The 19,354-nt window shown below is 41.3% G+C and overlaps 1 protein-coding gene across 2 annotated transcripts in view; it reads right to left on the reverse strand.

Annotated features, from left to right (window-relative positions):
• The window catches only part of ACACA (acetyl-CoA carboxylase alpha), a 214,492-nt gene that overhangs the window by 35,800 nt on the left and 159,338 nt on the right, over positions 1-19,354 (reverse strand). For both annotated transcript variants that reach the window (XM_012726261.1, XM_012726260.1), the window contains 3 exons: positions 5,003-5,146; positions 4,296-4,416; positions 1,044-1,140 (listed from right to left, as the gene is read on the reverse strand). In XM_012726261.1, coding sequence (XP_012581715.1) covers positions 1,044-1,140; positions 4,296-4,416; positions 5,003-5,146 — 362 coding nt within the window. The remainder of the gene's footprint in view (positions 1-1,043; positions 1,141-4,295; positions 4,417-5,002; positions 5,147-19,354) is intronic.

Here is a 19,354-nt window from a genome sequence, read left to right on the forward strand (position 1 = left end):
CACAGCATGGTAGAAGACTGGGACATGAGAGAAAAAGAAGCAGTCCGTTTCAGTCTGGGCTCACACCAGGCCTGCTTCCCATTCAGAGACGCAGTGGACGATCCCGTCTGCGGGATTTGCCATCTGATGGCTCCTTGTCACTGCCAGCGTGAGGCGGGCTGACCTGCTGTACTGAGAGAACCACAAAACCTAGAATTATTTTCAAGGCTAGAATCTAAATCTCAACCCAGCGTGGCATGTTTGAGAATCTTGAACAGGTGCCACTTTTCACCAAGATAAGGAAAACTGATTGCCCCCGAGAGGAAGGTGAGCTCCAGATGTGGGTCCCCAGGGCAGCATGCCTCTGCAGTGCAGGATGAGATTAGGATCAGCCCTGGCAGGTGCTCGTTATAGTGAGCGGTACAGATTATTTCGTGCAGAGCTTGTTGTTGAGTGAAGCACTTCTTAGAGTGGGTATTAAAATTTAATAGAAACTTCAATTTCCCACTTGAAAAATAGAGGTATCCAAGCAACCTATTCTGGCTTGTTTTACCCACTCCAGTTTCAAGTAAACTTTTTCTGTATGTTGTGGTTGTGGTTTTTTTTCTTTTTTTGCAATTCCAATCTAATGATAAACCAACAGAGTACACTTGTTACTTAAATAACCTTGATAGGGTAAAGAACTTCCCTCAGGTCACAGAGAAGATGAGTGTGATTCACTTGTCACCTACTTCTGAAGGGAAATGGTCTGGGCTGGGAGGAGCTGCTGGTAGGCCTTGGTGACTGCAGTAGGGCTTCAGGGCCCCCAAAGAGCTTTTCTTCCAGCATCATGAAGAGGAAGTGTTGTCAAGACGAGACTTCAGGTTAAACACGTCACTGGAGTGACCACTAAGTGGCTACTGGGGCCAGCATTCCAGTCGTCTGCCTTGGGCACGATGAGGCTCCAATATTTTTGGAAAGTTTAGACAAACAGCATTGTTGATAAAAACCTATACAGCTACAACCCTTTCCTTTCTTGTTTTTAATTGGGGGGAAAAGAGCTTCCAAAACAAAAGAACTCTTACCTGGCTCTGCCAACCACAACAGTCTGTGCCCAGGGCTGCATGATCTCTGAGAAAGAACCATAGTCAAAAAATCCACTCAACCACTGACCTTTCTGGGCTATAAGAAGGAAAAGAAAATAGAGAATAAAGACAGTCAATCGATGGAGAATCCCCTGGAATTGACAAATTTAAGGTTTGTTTTGGGAAGTCTAGGGGGGAGTTTGTGGCTGTTTTTAACCATATTATAATAGATGAAAGCATTAGACAGCTGAGTGTTCATCTGCCTTCAGACATCATCTCCTATTTCATTTGCTAGTCTACATAAAAAGAATCATTTATCAGCAAAAGCATCATTTATTGTTAAACGATGGGGTTCAGCTAGCAGAGTTTGCATGCTTTTAAATAAATAACTTGGCTTTTTTCAAAATACCACAAACATTTGTCAAAAGGCAGCCAAGTCATTAAAGATGTTTTCAAAATGTCTATTTCCATTTTAAAACTTGGCTTAGAATTTTGTTTGATTCCCTGATGTTCTTGTGATGTCAAGGTGATGACAATCAAATAGTAAGTATTATTAATCAGACGAGGACCCTCATTTTAGGGAAAGAAAAGGAACTCACAGTTTCGTTGCTAGAAAATCAACAAGATATATCCAATTTACTTACAGCTAACAAAGTGTAATCTTCCTAAAGAAAGAGCCATATCCATATACTCTTGACAGTGAAAATATAAGGGTTAAGATGCACATACTTAATGTCATTAACCTCCCTTGCTTATAGAATTTCCTTCACTGACAAGACATGTAACTTCCTACATCTTAGTTTAAGAAAGAACCCTTGGTTCTACAGGTATCTGTGTTTGACCAAGGCTCCATAAAAGCTTCAGCAAATAACTGTTTCCCAGCTTGCCCTCTCAGCTCATGGTTTCTCAGTGATCCTTCTAATTTGAACATGGCCCTCCGCCCCCTAAAAACCCAAGTCCAAAACCAATTAAAAGTGGAGATCCGAGCAAGCTAACCTCTGCTGACTTAAACAGGATGGAGAGTGTTTTATCAAGACTAAACTTGTAATTACTGTGTTCTACATTCCTTGCCTCCATGGCCCCAGTGTAAAATGTGATCATCCATTTCAAAATTATCTCTCTATCGTGAGCCCAAAGCCGATCGTTTAGATTCTGGTCTCGTGTTGGGCGTCACTTTGAAGAATATCACAGCACTATCTCCTCTAATAAATGACTTTAACTTTTCACCTAGAAGATATCTGCTTTAACTTATCACAGGGAATCATCTGCTTTCTTTAACGCTTCCACTAAATTAAAATCTGAAGTCACTCGATTTGGGAGCGAGTGTTAGCTGCACATAGACAGCAGGATGAATTACTAGAGAGTGGATGAAAAAATATTATCCGAAAAACAGAAAACTTAGTTTATCAAAAATTTCATTTTATTCTGTAGATTTCATTAATAATGGCCAGGATCTCTCTCTCTCTCTCTCTCTCTCTCTCACACACACACACACACCCTATTTGCCCCATCAAAGAGGGCTTAAATTTTGATGAAGGTTCTAAGCCAAACCACTAAGTGCATCATGAGGATGAAGGTTTTAAGTCAAACCTCTAAATACTTCATGAGAATGAAATCTTAAACTTTATATTTGGATCATTTTACAATTCTTACTTCAATAACAATGATTTGGAACTGCAGAATTCATTTCAAAATGGAAATCTCTTTTTTTAAAAAAATCTTATCTGTGGATTGGAGAAGGTAGGTGGTCATTGGTGAGCAATAAAGTTGCTGTCAGATGGGTTTTATCATCTCCAGAGACAGATCATGCTTAGTTCACACAGAACTTAGAAGCCAAGTAAGATGGCTCTCTATATTTTGTACCTGAATTTTGAGCTGAATCTTCCCAGAAAAGGCCTGGACTTTAAAGCTGATCAGTAGCTTAGGCTCACAGTTCTCATTGTAATCATGGTGTAAAAATAAGAGGCAGAGAGATTATGATGGTGATTTTTCTGCCTATGTGAGAAAAACTATTTTGTTTTAAGATTAAGAAGAAAAGGAACTGAAAACAACAGATCAAATTTTAAATTAAAATCAACATTCTTCTGGAGATTTTTCTATACTATATATAGTTAGGCTTCCCATTAAGCTCAGGTCCTAAATAAAAGCTGTGTGCCCGTATACAATCACTTAACTTCTCTGAGCTTGCAAAATGGTGAGCTCTTTTTATCTCTGGGAGGTAGTTAGCCCAAATAAGATAATAAATATGGGAGCGCTTTATAGTCCTGCTTGTCTTAAAGAGGAAACCATAAAGTTAAAACTTCCTCATGAGATGTCTTTCTAACTCTGACTATCTTCTGCTTTCTATTCTTATTTTAGATAAAATCTTTCATTGAAATACTTGCAATAAACATGAAAAAACAAAACAAAAACAAACTCAAGTACTTTTGGTAAGTATTACTTAAGAAAAAAATGATTCAAATGTGGCAGGGGGACTTGGGGTTTCACAGAAGAACCCAATAGGGAATGTTTGTTTAAAACAGTCAGACCGGGCCCTCCCTGCTGGTGCAATGGGTTAAGGCTATGAAGCTAGCCACAGCCACCTCAGCACAAGTTCGATCCCAGCCAGGGAGGTGAGCCACATGGTGCAACAAACCTCTCCTGTCTTGCCCGCTGCTCCCTTCAGCAATATACTTCCTTAATCTGCCTGTTCTGCTGCCCACTCGGTCTCTGGTGAATTCTCTCACCACCCCTGCACCTCTAGCCTGTAGCCCAGTTTTGTATGCATATATAAATCAATCCTAAAAACAAAACAAAATCAGCCAAACCAACTGACAAATGAGTGTGTGCATGTACTGTACATGCAATTGCCTGTTTTTTTCTTTTTTAAGTTATAAAAGAGCAGCCCAAAGACAGAGGGATATATCTGGTCCCTATATCTCTATGGCTTATATTTAATTATTTTAAAGTCTTTGAATGTATTAAGTAATAAGTGCTCTAGGAACAGAATAAACAGAAGGAATATACCAGTGATTGCACTATTTATGACTCAAGGACTGACTTGTAAATCTCATTTCATTTGTTTTTCACTTCTCATGAAGGACTGTCTACCTTTTTCTTCAGAGGGCTATTTTGCAGCTTTCTCTCATTTCCAGGTACTTTGCTAGTTGTTATCTCTGCCACAAGTGACTGTGCAGTAATTGGCTAGTGAATAAAAAGAAGACTGAAAGTTTGAGGGGCAGGATACCACAGCATCCTCAAACATTTACATACTTGGATGAGGACGACCTGCTAGCATCCATCGAGGATCATATGGGGTTTTTGTGGGAACAAATTCGATGATCCTATCTATGGGATCCTTGGAGTTCAGGAGAGGAACTGAACTGTGCACACTCTAAAAGATGGAGAGGAAAAGAGCACAGGAGTCAGTGAACAGTTCATATCTTCCAACTCAGTAAAAGTTACAACAGACACAGACCATACTGTCCACCACAGGGACTCACACGCATTAGTCCCAATCATCACCTAGAAGCATCCCAATGCATGCCAAGTCCCCAAGAACAGGTACAGCCCTCATGTCCCACACAGGAGTCTGGCACAAAGGGTTGCATCCTGACTCTTGATTTCAGCATGCCCAGGCTTTCTGGGAAGTTCCCCAGAGGGAAGGATGGTGACTGCAAAGGAGCAAGCCCACCATAAGAAGGAAGATTTAACATGCTGAAATCTGAGCCCAGACAGACCATGAAGGTCTCTGTTGCTAGAAAATATCAGAGAGAGACTTAATCAATGAAATCCAAAGACATTTTAAAGGTAGAAGGCCAAAGATGGCTGTTAAGGAAAAAACAAACAAACAAAAAAACCCCAACTTTCAGAGGAAAATTTCATTAAAAATTCCTCCACCCTAAAAAGACTAAAAAGAGACCTCAAACGTGGAGGTAGTAAGCTGTGGGCTGTATCAGTCCTAGACAGAAAGGGCTCACCTTGGGCATATAAGACAGCCAGTGCAGGACAGTGAAAACCCCTTCAAAGTCATCACAAACAGTGCTGTGGGTCACCCCATTGTTGTGCATGATCTGGATGCCTCCAAGCTGATTATTGGAGGTGTATACTTCTCGACCCAGGACCTTGAGAAACAAGCAGAGAAAAGACATTTATCTTGACAAGAAATAAAGGCAGTCTATTTTGGAATTCTAACTAAAATGACATTTTTCTCCCCAAGACAGAGATTCCAGCCTCCACAGATTGTTCTAAAGGACCAATCTTTATCCTAAAAAGAAAACTTAGAGGACAAAAAAGGTTTTTAACAATCACCTATACTGCTGCAATCTAAAACCAGCAAGCTCCTCCTCTCTCTTCTGCTTTCTCTCTTTCCTGGCTGCCACATATAAGCCAGAAATCACAGGGGTGGGTGAGGCTGGGACTCCGAGACACAGGGTGCAGATAAAGCAAACTTGTTGTATATATACATAAAAGAGGGAATATGCCTCTCTTTTGACAATCTTTAGTGGCAGCCCTATTAAAGAAACAGTGAGGTTTGGAGTCCTTGTTTTCTAAAATAGATTACTTTTCCACTTACATTGATTTTTAAACCCCTCCCTCTTCCCACCTAAGGCTGGAAAAATCCTGAAGCAACTCATGATATACACATGAACCCTGGAACTATTCTCCATCCTTTCCTGCCAAGGATCCAGGGAATTCAGGGCCTCCATCTGTGGTGTGTCCCTGAAAGAGTTTGACCCTTGTGGGGTGCCCAAGGGTACCTGCAACTGGAAACCACAAAGTTTCCTTTAAAGAAAAATGGAAGAAAAAAATTCCTGGGCTTAGAAATTATAGGGTTTCTTTTCCCCTTGAAGCCTGGTTAATAATTTCTTTCAGGGAGGGAGGTCTTCTGACCCAGCAGATGGGAACTGGGCAGTCTGATCACTGACTATTGCAAACTGCTGAGTGTGTAGTAATTGCCAGTCATCTAGGGTGGCCCTGGAGAGCTCTGAACAGTTGTAGAGTGCTTACTGTATTTTACCTTTCTTTTTCCACTGCCTCCTCTTTTAGAAAATAACTACAACACAAAATTTCTTCCTTACTAACTTTTATTCATTTCCAATCTCTGGGGAGAACCCAATAAATGAAAGGCCAGAGAATTCTACCTGTATATTCCCATTTTGCCCCTTCTTGTTAGGAGCTTTCAGAGGTTCCCGCTTACTGGGTCAGCCCCTGCATCAAGACCCTCTGAAGCTGAGGAAGTTGGTGACCAAAGTAATCACCTCAGTGTGACCCAGTTGGCCTTATTCCATTTAACTTCAGCTAGGAGGGGTGGAAGAGACGCTACCAAAAGGAATATGGAAAGCAAAATTGCTCTCAGATTACTGCTGTCCTTAATAAGAGGTGCAGAGAATGGCCCTTGTCGCAGCTCCAAGCTGAGTAACACGCTGGCAGCTCCTCTGAAGGAGCTCCAGGACTGGGAGAGACCAAATCCGACCACTGGGCTCCCATCCTCCTCGCCGCCTGCCTTTAATCTCAGCCCAGGCACTGCGGCTCTTTTCTCATTCTCCTGCTGTCTCTTTCCATTTGCCCTCTCTCTGACTGATACACTGATCTCTCGGTCACTCGGCTTTCTGCTCCACTGAGTCCATATTACTAATAACACCTCCGCCACGGCCAGTTTACCTCATGAAGGCAGGAGCACATCATTACAAAATAAACTCATAACTTTGACATTCTAGCAAATACACGCCGTTTGTTATTTTTATGGCTTTAGTCTTTCTAACAGGCAGAGGGCATTACATACCTGTTTCATTTATATCTTTAAATGTGTGCACACATGCACACTCTCACATGCACCAGAAACAAAACAGAATAAAAAGAACTACCCTAAACAAATATCCAGTTGATGGGGGACTCTGGTGGAGGCAGAAACCCTGTCACTCAGGGAGGCCATGCTCTGATCTGGCTCCAGTTTTATGGACGTCATAAACCTGATGGCCCACAACTGGTCCTTCTGGGACAGACTGCCTCTCTGCTAGAAGTCGTTCAGTGTGATCAGCAGTATTTTTAATTATTAAAATAAAATTGGAAAGGGGAAAAGAAATAAAAAGGAGATACTGCACTGACCCGGACTATCTGCTGTTCACAATCCATGTCAGGAGGCAAGAGCCTCTTGTCCCTGTTGTGAGCCAGGGCTGCTCTCTGCTCACAAACATTGCTTCCCTTCCTATGCCACACTGCTTCCAGTACTGGGCAATTGCGTGACCACTTAGAATCTCACACCTTCCCAATCCTGGGAAAGGGTGAAAGCAGAGTAAGAGCTGCTGAGTTGTTCAAATACATCTTCCCTAGACATCTTTGCCCCTTCAAAGAGGAAGAGAACATCCAGAACAGGTTATGTCAGACTCTGCCGCTTGTCCATTCTACCCCACATTCTCACGAACTCAGGGGAGATGATCTCGGAAGGAACAGACATTTAATAACTCAGCATGTCTTCCTTTCGGAAATGGAAACTCGGGTTCTGACGCTTTGGCAGTATTTTGAAAAGACAGCAGTATCTGCACCTTTTTTTTTTTTTCTCCACCAGGTTCAGCAAGAAACCTACGCAGGGCTTACCACAACCAAGGTCTTCCTTGTGGGCTAAAGAAATGTTTGTCATGTAAGAAGACTCATTTAATTTGGAAATTAAAGAGAAAAATTACAGGACAGACTAACAGATTATCCAACTAGCTCTCCTTTGATCAGCCTTTTCATAGGAGGGGTGGGGTGGGGTGGGCAAGGACACACAAAATGAAACCTGCTTCACTAACCGTAAACAAATGCTAACAATCACAGCTCCTTAGCAATCGGTGAGAGAAGGCAGCACCTCCTGTTCGTCTTCAATGACCGTGTGTTTGGAGCACACCCCAATAGAACGAGGGCACACACAATAGCTCCTGATTTATAGGGGTCGCTGCTGACTCAAGTGGTTTTAATGATTTTAGAATACTTCGCAACAAAAGCTCCAACTGAAGAAGCAGAATCTGAGTGCAGACAGAATCCATTCTGCCTACTTCTGAAATGATCATGCTGAATAGGTACGCAAACCCTGATCAGACACTAGGAAGGCAAAGACAAGAGCCCTCATACACATAGAATCACCTTTTGTAATAAAAATAATACTTTAGTATGTTGCCCTACTAACCTTCTACAGAAAAATCTAGGGGAAATGACTCTCATCAACATAATATTTTTGTGCATCGGGTGTTTCATTTGCCAGTCTTTTTAATTTGGAGATAGGCATTTATATTTAAGTTGCTCATCATATTTCACTCCCAAATTATTCCAAATTATTTTTTCTACTGCATGACACAAACTTCACCCACCCAACAAGCACCAATCACCTCTGCAAACACAGAAGCCATTCAAACAGAGGTGTCTCCTGAGGCCCCACTTTGCTACCTACCCCTGGTTCGGGTGGAGAAGCTACACTGTGAAAGTATGAACGGGCACCATCACAGGGTTTGTGTTGAAGGGTGCCCATGCTGACAAAACTGAGTAAGGGCCGAGTTAGAGAGGAAAGAGGAGCCCTTGTCCACTATCCACATAAACAAGCCTCATCCAGCACTTCACTCGCTGCAGCTGGCAGACTTGAGAATTAAGGGCACCGGACAAAAGCCAATGATGAACAGACACAGTTGTTAAAGGTTCCACCCAAGATGCTACCTAGCCTTTCAAAACACTGAGATACCTAAGAAGTACAAACGAATGCAGTCATACAGACATGCTAAGGCCTCTGCTGCTGCTGCTGCTTATCTAGAGACACTGCAGACAGCTCAGGTTTACCATAGCTGACAGGCAATGAAAACAGTCTAATATACCGCCTGCTCTCTCCCTTAAATCCCTTTTTGGAGATCAAGATAAACACGTTCTTCCTTTCCTGGGTGCTCCCGATGTTTGACTGAAGTGGCAGAACATTGTAAGGTTTTGTGCAAATGAAATTACCATGTTATACTGAGTGAGTGTAGTATTTACTTGTCGGGATATTTATCAATACAGGCATTGAGCTCTCCAAGTTTCACAAATGCAACTTAGCTCAGTTTTTATAAATTACTATTGTCCTGATATACACATTAGGTGGGAGACCCTTAGACTCATAGGCAAATATTTGCAACCATGTGCTAAAGATGTGAAAAATAATGACACATGTCGATGGAATAAAAAATGAAATCTATCACTGCTTTCCCCTGTATCCAACCTTTCCCCTTTTAAGTAATCCTAGGTGGGGCAGGGCAAGCTTCTATTTAAAGAAGCGGCAAGTATAAAATTCCTCTTGCATCTAAGAATTAAACTGCACAAGCTGAGTCCTTGCTGCAATCCTCTATCTCATTAGGATATTTCCATTCTCCAGAGGATCTGAGGAGCGGTTTTGTTAAATTTCCTGAGCAAACGTCATCATGGGCTTCATCCATGAGTCTAGATATTAAAGTTGCTCAGGGATCTGTCAGGTTATTGATAAAGGTTGGGTTAAGGTAGAAAGAGAAATAGATACAAGAAAGAATATATGCAAGCAGGAGGAAAGTGGGAAAATAGTAGGGACAAAAGAAAGGAGGAAGGATGAGAGAGAAGAAAAGGGAGGAGACAAGAAAGAATTTAAAAAAAAAAAAAAAGCCTGGTTCTGCAACAGCTCATCTACTCAGCGCTGTTAGCACCCTCCTTTCCCTGACCTGAGAGGACTACATTTTTAAAAGCTGACAAGTAATTCAATCTCCAATTAACAATTTTAAGTGGCGCAGCACATATTACTATGTAAATGTTTCACCAGGAATATAACCAGGGATGAATGGAATTAAGTCTCCTAGGAGATGGAGCCAGCACTCATGTGACCAAGAAGATTTGGGGATTCCAAAGTACAGCCTCTTAACATACAGACATAAGAGTGACAACTCTGCTGCTGGGGGTGAACTGGAGAGCTTGCTGGTTGGCAGCCGAGGGACCCGGGTTGAGGGTAGAGAAGGGACACAATGGAATTCTGCTGGCAGACGACAGGAAAGTCTCTGATATGAGCCACAACTGGATTTGAGACCATCCACTACGAGGCCTGAAATCTCTCTATATGCAGCAAAATTATGAAGTGATTAGTGTGCTGGTAGATAAATTGGAGTAAAATACCAGAGATAGGAAGAGAACTGAGCCAAAGAGGCTGATATATACACGCCAGAAATAACACAGGAAGACCCTGTTCACCATGTGGAGAGAATGCAGGAAATGAGTTAAAGGGCAGAAGGATATGAATCTGAAGAAGAACTGAGTGAGAATCAGACTAATTTTTAATGTAAAGGGGATAGAAAGCAGCCACACGAAAGTTTACTTATCAAATATATGAGGAAAAACAGGCTTCCAGAGAGAAGGCATTCTTCTCAAGGGCCCATCAACTCTTCATTTAGCTATCAGCACAAAAGTGCTCACAATAAATTCTTTCCAAATATGGAAAGTTTTTGAAAGTCTAATTTATTGGGGTATAATTTATATACAGCCCAAACAATCACTTTTAGGTGTTTGATTCTGAGAATTCTGACAAATATGTGTAGTGACAGAATCACAACTGTGATCAAGACATAGTTCTCTCATCTCCTTGGTAATTAAGGAGATGACAACCACTGTCTCCACTTCCGCCTCCCTTAGAACACCATGGAAAAGGAGTCAGGCAGTACGGGGCTTTTGCACCCAGCTCCTTTCAGTTATCTACAGCAGCACATGCTGCTGGTGAGTTAACATTCCACTTTATCAAAATAGTACAACTTGTTCAACTGCTTGACTATTGGTGGACATTTGGTTTGTTTCCAGTTTGTGGCAATTATGATGAAATGGTTAGAAACATTCATGTTCAGGTTTTACGGTGGACACGCCTTTTCATTTCTCTTTGGCGACTACCCAGGAAGAAGATTGTTAGGTTGTATGGTAAGTATACAACTTTCTACTTAGGGAAAAAAAAAATTCAAAATGACTGTAATCTTTTACATTCCCACCAACTACATTTGAGTTCCAGTTGCTCTATACTCTTGCCAATACCTATCAGTGTCAGTTGTTTTTTTTTAAATATTTTTTAGTGGTGTCTAATTATGGTTTTCATTTTATTTCCCTAATGTCTGGTAAATTCTCCCTATATTCTTTTTTTTTAAAGCATACTTTTTTTTTTTAAAGATTTATTTGTTTATACATATAGAACTGGAGAACAGGCCCGAGGTGCAAAGACAGAGCGGGGAGCAGAACAGGCAAATGATTAAGTTCCCTGCTGAGAGGAGCAATGGGTGAGACAGGAAAGGTCTGCTGCACCATGTGGGTCACCTCTGGGGTTGGGGATTGAACTCATGCTGAAGAAGCTGTGGCTCGTTTGCAGTGCTGCATCCTAACCCATTGGGCCAACAGGGAGGGCTGAAATTCTCCATATATTCTAAACGCTAATCTTACTTCAAGTGTTTCAAAAGAAGTAAATTCCCTGTTTCTCAGTCAACGTCTTAGTGACTTTGCTGGGTGGGGTATACAATGTGAGGTTGCACTGAAAAGCAGGTGACTGTGTGATGGCTAGCCTGTGCCCACCAAGAGGATATGCAGGTTCGGGGCTTTGTGGGGAGTACTACTGACTGTTCATGGCTGCAGCCTGTCTATCTTTTCATTTATATCTGGTGAGCAGCAAGTTCAAGTTCATTTTTCCCCTTAGAGCACATGAAAAATCGATTATTGACTATTAAGTCTAAATCTCAAACTCCAGTAATGCAGGAACCATCTTTTGCATGTCCACAGCATCAGAACAGAACTTTAGACAGAATAGCATGCAATCAATGCATGTGAGCTGCCAAACTTGTTAGTGCTGCATAAAAACATGGCTTTGATTCATAATTTCACCAAGTTGAACCACTACTATAAGAAACCTATTATTGTCATAATGTGTACTGGCTGCCTTTTTCTTTTCTTTTTTTTTAAAGATTTATTTATGCATATAGAATTGGGGTACAGGCCAGAGGTGAGGGGTGGTGAGAGGATTCACCAGAGACAGAGTGGGGTGCAGAACAGGCCAAATGATAAGTACACTACTGAGAGGAGCAGCAGGCAGGTCCGGAGAAGTCTACTGCGCCATGTGAATCACCTCCGGGGTGGGGATCCAACTCATGCTGAAGTGGCTTTAGCTTCTTAGTGCTGCGCTTTAACCCGCTGCGCCACCAGAAAGGGCCCTGGGCCCTGGCTGCCTTTTTTCAAACAAAGTGGGTGGTTAAAATTCCCTACCCTTTTAGTTTTCCCCAGTGTGGACATTGGATCTTCTTTCAAACTTCTTTACCTGGGCTAGGATTAAGCTAGTAACTCTATAAAGTCCTATTATAGTAGGTTTGCTCTAGTGAGCTGCATAAACCTGCTTTATCTGTTGAGAAAAGGCATACTGTAATGGTTGGGTCAGATAGAAAATGAAGATACTCAAAACTTGATTAAATGTTCCAGTGGTCTTCATTTCTCACATTTGCATCTATGAACTGGTTAAATTTGGGACAGTTAATAACACTGAATTCTCAATCTCTCTTATGTGCAAACTGTTTTTAAAGGGCTTAAATTCCAGACACTGAGACATTATTAAAATAAGGAACCAGTCAAGAATCAACCAGAAAAACCTGAAATCTTGGCATGGTAATCTGTAGTCCAATCTAAACAGCTCTCATAGCTTCTCTTCTCATAATTCAACACTCCTGACTGTGTACATTAGCTGATTAGACTGTGTGAAGATGGCCACTCTGAATGAGAGGGAGCACAGCTAGATTTGGATCCATGCACAGGGGACATTCTACAGAATGATGAACAGCCAGGAGTCAGGTTTCTAAACAATCTCGTTTCCCACATCTTTATCATATTCACACAGCAGTCTGGGCACAGCTAGGGCCCAGGTCTGTCTTCTTCCTAGAAAAGACTGGAGTCCTTGCATTTCTAATCTACCAACGTGTGCAGTTCTTGCACTTTTAATTTATGAGTGTTTGGGGGGACCCTCTCTGACTTGGGAACATATTGGCTCGGTCTAATGCTTGGAGATTATTAAACTCGGAGCTATGCTCCACTATCAAGTCTACAGATCTTTTATTTAGAAGATATGGTGCTCTAAATGCACAAAGAGCTCCCTGTCACCTTCACATTAAAGCCCCTAGTGCCTGGTAAATGGAATTATATAGCTGTCATCTCCTTTCCCCAAAGTTTTAAGAGTACAATGGGCTCATTTTTTCACACTCCATCCCAGCTTCAGAAGTAAGAGACCTACTTTGTATTGATTTAAGGTCTCAGAAATAAATAAACCTGCTTCACCGCTGTGATTCACAACAAATTCATGATACACTATTGCATGATATATTTCAAGCTCTTGCTCTGGCTCTCTTTTTCCTCTGGTGAGTGATGGGGGAGGTGGGAGGTAGTAGGGAGCTGCAAAGCTGACAGCCTGATGGTTATTGGAGATGGCTGCTGACTGCAAATCCAAGAGCAGACACTGTTGGAGGAGTATGGGATTTTTTTTTTTTTTAAGCCAGGGGGCAGGGGTGAGAAGCTAATTTACTTGGGTTTCAGGCTGGGGTTGGGGAAGAAGAAAGGTTAAGGGGAAAGAAGGGGTAGGTGGAATAACAAAGCTTCAAGTGAACACTGATCTGCAAAGACAGCACTATGAACATTTGTAGTAAGAGAGAAAGGTGAGGAAAATCCAGCTTAAGGAAGGTAACATGACTGGAAGCTGAAGAAGCTGAACCACTCTGCCTGCCTAAGGGATCATGCTCAGAGAGAGCTCGGCTGTAGTTTAGGGACAATGTTTTATTAAAGGCAGAAAATGCAGAGGTTCTACAGAAGCTGTGATATAGGGACATTTCTTCATTCCAATACTCAAGCTGCATCAGAACCCTGGAGGCTGAAGTGAACTGGATATAGGGCAGAGATGTAATGGGAGGCCCCACGTCTGAAGGAGCAGGTGGCATACACTAGCATTTTAGCTTTGTTTGTGTACGCCTGGTGCTTTTGAGTACTTTTGTCTTTATCACCTTCCCTGACTTCTGAGATAAGCGATGCCAAACCTGAGACCCAATGAGATTTAACTAATATCAAAATACACACCACCCCAAAAGACCAAATTCTCTAGCTATATACTAGGCTCTCAATTTTTATGAAGACAGGTATTAGGAAAGCAGGAAATAAATCAAGCACCAAAAGTTAGGCAAGACATTGTGTAGCAGAACCCAAGGGTCATGCACAGTGCTTCAGAATGGGGTTAAGTGTTAGCTGTTTCTCTTGTACTTACTACTTATTTATAATTGTCAGCTGGGAAGAATGTTACTTATGAAACTAGTTTCGCTCCTATCTCTGAATAGCATTTTCACATTTACTACATTTGTTCTTGACACAAGGCCAGATTCTGAAAAGTAAAAAGGAGCTCTCCTATACTGCTGGTGAGGGTGCAAACTGATGCAACCTCTATGGAGAGCTGTGTGGAGGTTCCTCAGACTACTAAAAATGGAGCTACCATATGACCCAGCAACTCCACTCCTAGGGATCTACCCAAAGGACATAAAAACATTAATCCAAAGGAATACCTACACCCCTATGTTTATTACAGCACTACTTATAATCGGTGAGATATGGAAACAACCCAAAATGTCCAAAAATAGATGACTCAATCAAGATGTATTATATATACCTAATGGAGTACCATTCAGCAACCAAAAAAGATAAACTCATGACAGTTGCAGCAACATGGATGCCAAACTTCAGAGTTTGGAAGGGATTATGCTCAGTCAGAGGGAAAAAGAAAAATATCAATTGGTTTCACTTATAAGGGAAGAATATAAGGGAACCAAATAGGGGATCAAAACAGGGGAGAGAAGAGCACAAGGGACTATGATGATGGTGCATGGGTGAACTGATGGCGAAAATTCTATGAGGACTGCACCTGAGAGGAGAAAGCCAACTGCACAAGATATATATATATACACTTATATATATGTATGCATATCTATAACACTAGGAGTGGCTTTGTTAATTTTGAATGCTACTTTTTAAGAGGATTTTATCTATACAGAAAAGCAGACTACAACCAAACATAAGGAAGAAGTTTAGGTAGACAATAGGAATTGACTCAGAAACTACTGAGTTCCCCTTGAGTTTTTCAAGCATAACTAAATGCACATTTAATAATGGTGTCAGGGAAATTCAAGTAACTTTTGACTGGGTAGACTTTTGAGGATCTTTCTTCTCCCAACATTTATGATCCTATGGCCATTTGTCATCTAAAATATCACCACCTCTACATGTTATTTTTCTATAATATGAAAAAGAAACAAGATCAAAAAATTCAAATCACTGTACTTTACAATTCCCATTCCTAATATAACTAATATGCAGTAATTTTTCATATCATTGATGTAATCTCACTAATACATAATACTCTAGTAATGGTCTCTCTCTTCCTCCCTCCCCCAATCTATCCTCATTCTGCCCCAGCCTAACACTGTTCCCAGCTATAAATCAATACACATCTTCACAGCATAACAGAAAAAGAGAAATTGAAGAGAATTTAAGATTAAGAGACCCTCTAACTCTTCATGTCAAGGTTGGAGATGTATTTTAACAAAGAGGCAATTGAGGCCCAAATAGATTCAAGTACAAAGATGTTCATCTAGTACATCACAAGGAGGGGAATAATTGACGTTTTTTGTTTGCTTTTTGGTAAATCTAAAATTTTGTTGTTGAACACCTGCAACTAATGTAACATTATACATCAGTTACAGTTTAATTTTAAAAAATAGGTAATGATACCAAAATAAACCTGTTAAGTTTGGTAACTTCAAAAAGTCTGAGTATAATTATAATATGTTGTCAAACATGATGATGTGAGTCTTTTTCTTGTCCCAAGCAGGGCCTCAGAGTTGCCACTTTATCCAGAAATTCTGAACTAATCCTTGATGTAGATTCTCCCAAGTCATTCTCCAAGTCACCATTCCCACAAGGGGCTTTCTTAGAAAATCAGGGCAGCTTCTCTAATGGATCTCTCACTGACAATTCAAACCTGAAAGATCATCAAATCATAGTTCAAGGTCAGGCTGCTAGAAGTTCACTAAGACACACTAATGGAGTCACCCAGTACAGTCGCCTACCAGGCGCAAGGAACATCAAATAAAAAACAAATATCCGCCCCCACCCTGACCCCCTGGGTCAGAATTGTCCATATTTTGTGTGTGTGGGAGGGGGAGGGGCTTGAAAATTAAGGCAATCTGCTCACTGCAGTCCTTTCTGAGAATTCATACATAATGCTGAAGCAAGTATTACTCAAAAATGAAGTTCAAATTGCCCTCTTTAGAAATGAGAGTGATCCCATCTGGGGCTACAGGAGTACAGGGACTGTCAATTGTGAAAATAGGTAGTTAGGGACTTTTAAAAATGCAAATTGCTGGACTGATCCTTAGTGTCGTTATGGGCTATTGTATCAACAAGTCCTTGGGGACTCTTGTAGACAGATGACTGACACATATACTACCCTATCAGGACCTGACATGGTGCTGCTCACATTAATGGCTTTCCAAAGTGTGGTGATCATCTTCAGATAACATCTGTTGGGAAAGTCAATATATGAATGTATTTGCACAATAAAAACTAACATCAACCAGTTCCTTAAAGGAATTTTTGTCTCCAAAGAATCAAAAAGAGAAAACTGTGTTTATATTCCCTTTCTGGACAATGAATTGCAATGAGACATACCTTAGGGAAGAATCTAATTATGCCAGTTACTTACCTGTATTAACTATTTTGTCTCCACATACCCCGCCAAATAGGTACTGTTATTACCCCCATTTTATAGCTAATAAAACTGACCCTTGAAAAAACAACAAAAGCCAAAATTTTAAAAAGTAGAATAAAACTGGAACCTAGGAAGATTAAATAAATTCCCAAATGAGGAGGTGGTGAAGCCAGGAGGAGTTAAGCCAGGAGAGTGTTGGCTGTAGGTTTCTAACACTCTAAACTATTCTACCTTTTCAAGTTACATGTATGTTGCCTCCGAGTGAGAACTAAATAATCTCCTCTTTCCTTCCTGAGCCTCCATGGCTCACTCATCTGTGTCACCAAGTCATGGAGTCTGGAGAAAGCACATGGAGTCTGGTGCTACAAGCTCGTGGGAGGTTCCCTGATACTGTACCCAAAAGTCAGCAATAACTGCCTGCCTCAGCACAGTTCCAGGAAAGTGTGCATGTCGAAATTGATCCAGAGAGACCTACACCAAGTCTCAAAGGTAGGCTGGCAAAATTAGCCTCCTGCAATCCTAACATATTGCTCTAGCCATATTCATCATATAATTTCTTTTCTCTTGGCAAATTCAGAGGAAATTAGGGTCTGATTTCATTAGGAGGGATGAGATTATGGGATTTTTTTTCCTACAAGAAAAAAAACAGCTTTAAAATGCTTATCCCAAGGAAGTCATCCATCGGCTCCTTAATGAGTCTGTAACCCATCTGTCATAACCACTGGTGATGCCTTACCTCCACAGACAATGACCACCCAGAGGACAAGTCAGAAACAGCAAATTCTGATTTCTATGTACCTGAGAAGGTTCTCATCAGGTCTGGGGCACCGATCAAAGAGCTAGAGAACATCACTGTTCCCTACAATAGTAGGCCCTTCCAGCCTATCTTCCATCTGAATCTATGTATGGTAAACATATTAAATAGAAGTAGGGGGGGGGAGAGGGTGTAAATCTAAAAGTCACTGCAAAAGTCCAGCAGCACCTCAATGTAGGAGCCCATGACTACAAATGGTCTCTTCTTAGTTCCCCAAGCAAACAGGCCTTTTCCAAGTAAACATGATTCTCTTCAAGCAGGCAGTCTGTCACATCCATTAGGCCTGTTCTTACCACTCACTGAGGCAGCATGAGGAATCTGCCACCCACTGTCTACAGTTTGAGGAGTGAGGAATCACCACCATGAATGACATGAATAGTGAGCTGATGGGCGCCTCCATTATTTATGTCATCACTGTGACATTTGGACAAAAAAGGAAAAAGAGCAGACATCTCTGAGCCTGAGGACACTAAGACAGGGGCTTGAACCCTTCTTCAGTTAAATTTGGAGTTTCAGGAGTTAATATTCTTACCCTGACTGAGTCTCTGTGGTGACCTCACTTTCCCTCCTATTTTAGTCTCCTCATCCCTGAAATGGCTGCGACACTACTAGCTCACCCCAGAAAGCTGCAAGAAACCTGATAGATGTTCTTGATTGAAATTTCAAGTAAAGCAGTCCAGACTACCTCTAATCACCAGTCCACTTTTACTTCAAATGTCAAATCTACTTCTGCAACATTCAAGAAGACCCAGCTACTGTACCTCTCTTGGACTTGGTAATATTTTGAATGTTTTACAAATAACCGTAGGCAACAAAGAGCAAGGCAGAAGAGGAAAGATAATACACAAATATCAAGCTCACCAGCAAAAAGGGATAAAAATATAAATGCGAAAAGCTCTTTCTGGTTTTGGAACAAAAGACACTCAGGCAAAGGATGGTGTCCATGAATAAAACACATACATGCGCAGTAAAAGCACTGAAAATAAAGAAGCGGAAACTGCAGAAATATTTATATTTTATATGCAGGTCACTACTGTTGGGTACAAAAAAGAATCCTTTAAAACGGAAGTCTTTAGAAGCAAAAGGTAGGACAGTCTAAACTAATTGCAAACATGTTGGCTAAGGACGAGCCACAGGGCCGACGCACTGAGATGGAGTACAGCTCTAACGGCCACTGTGCACGCGGTGGATTAAGTTTGGGGCTGTGTCACTCCAGCTTTATGTCCGTTAAAGGAACAAACTATTTACATGTTGCTGCATTACAGGCGTATGATATGTGGAGTGTCAACCCTTTATCTTCACGTTGAACCATGTTAAGTCAAATTAGAGACAGGGCTGGTGGGGGAGGGGTTGGGGAGAGGAGGAGAATAGCAGGGAGAAAGAAAGTTTTTAAAAAATCTCTGCCTCAGCAAAAGTTTTCATTAAAATTTTAGACAAATGATCCCTGTGTCCTTCTCCCTTGCTGCCTGGGGCTCCATGCTATTTCTATGCAAATAACAACCTCGTGGTTTATATCTTATTATTTCCACCGGAGCTGCAGCGACATGACCTGAGACGTGTAAGAGATGGGGGGTGGGGGGGGGGAAGGAGATAGGGAGGGAGTTGAAGAGGAGAAAGAGAGAAAGAGAGGGAGAAAGGGAGAAAGAGATGGAGTGGGTGTTCACTGAAGTGTGAAAAAATATTGTCAGGAGTGAGCGTCAAGAACAAAAAAAAAAAAATTGCAGGGATAACGTGTTTATTTCAGTCCCCCCA

This window comes from Condylura cristata, unplaced genomic scaffold (assembly GCF_000260355.1).
Source record: "Condylura cristata isolate star-nosed mole 26May11 unplaced genomic scaffold, ConCri1.0 scaffold00017, whole genome shotgun sequence".
NCBI classification, from domain to species: domain Eukaryota; kingdom Metazoa; phylum Chordata; class Mammalia; order Eulipotyphla; family Talpidae; genus Condylura; species Condylura cristata.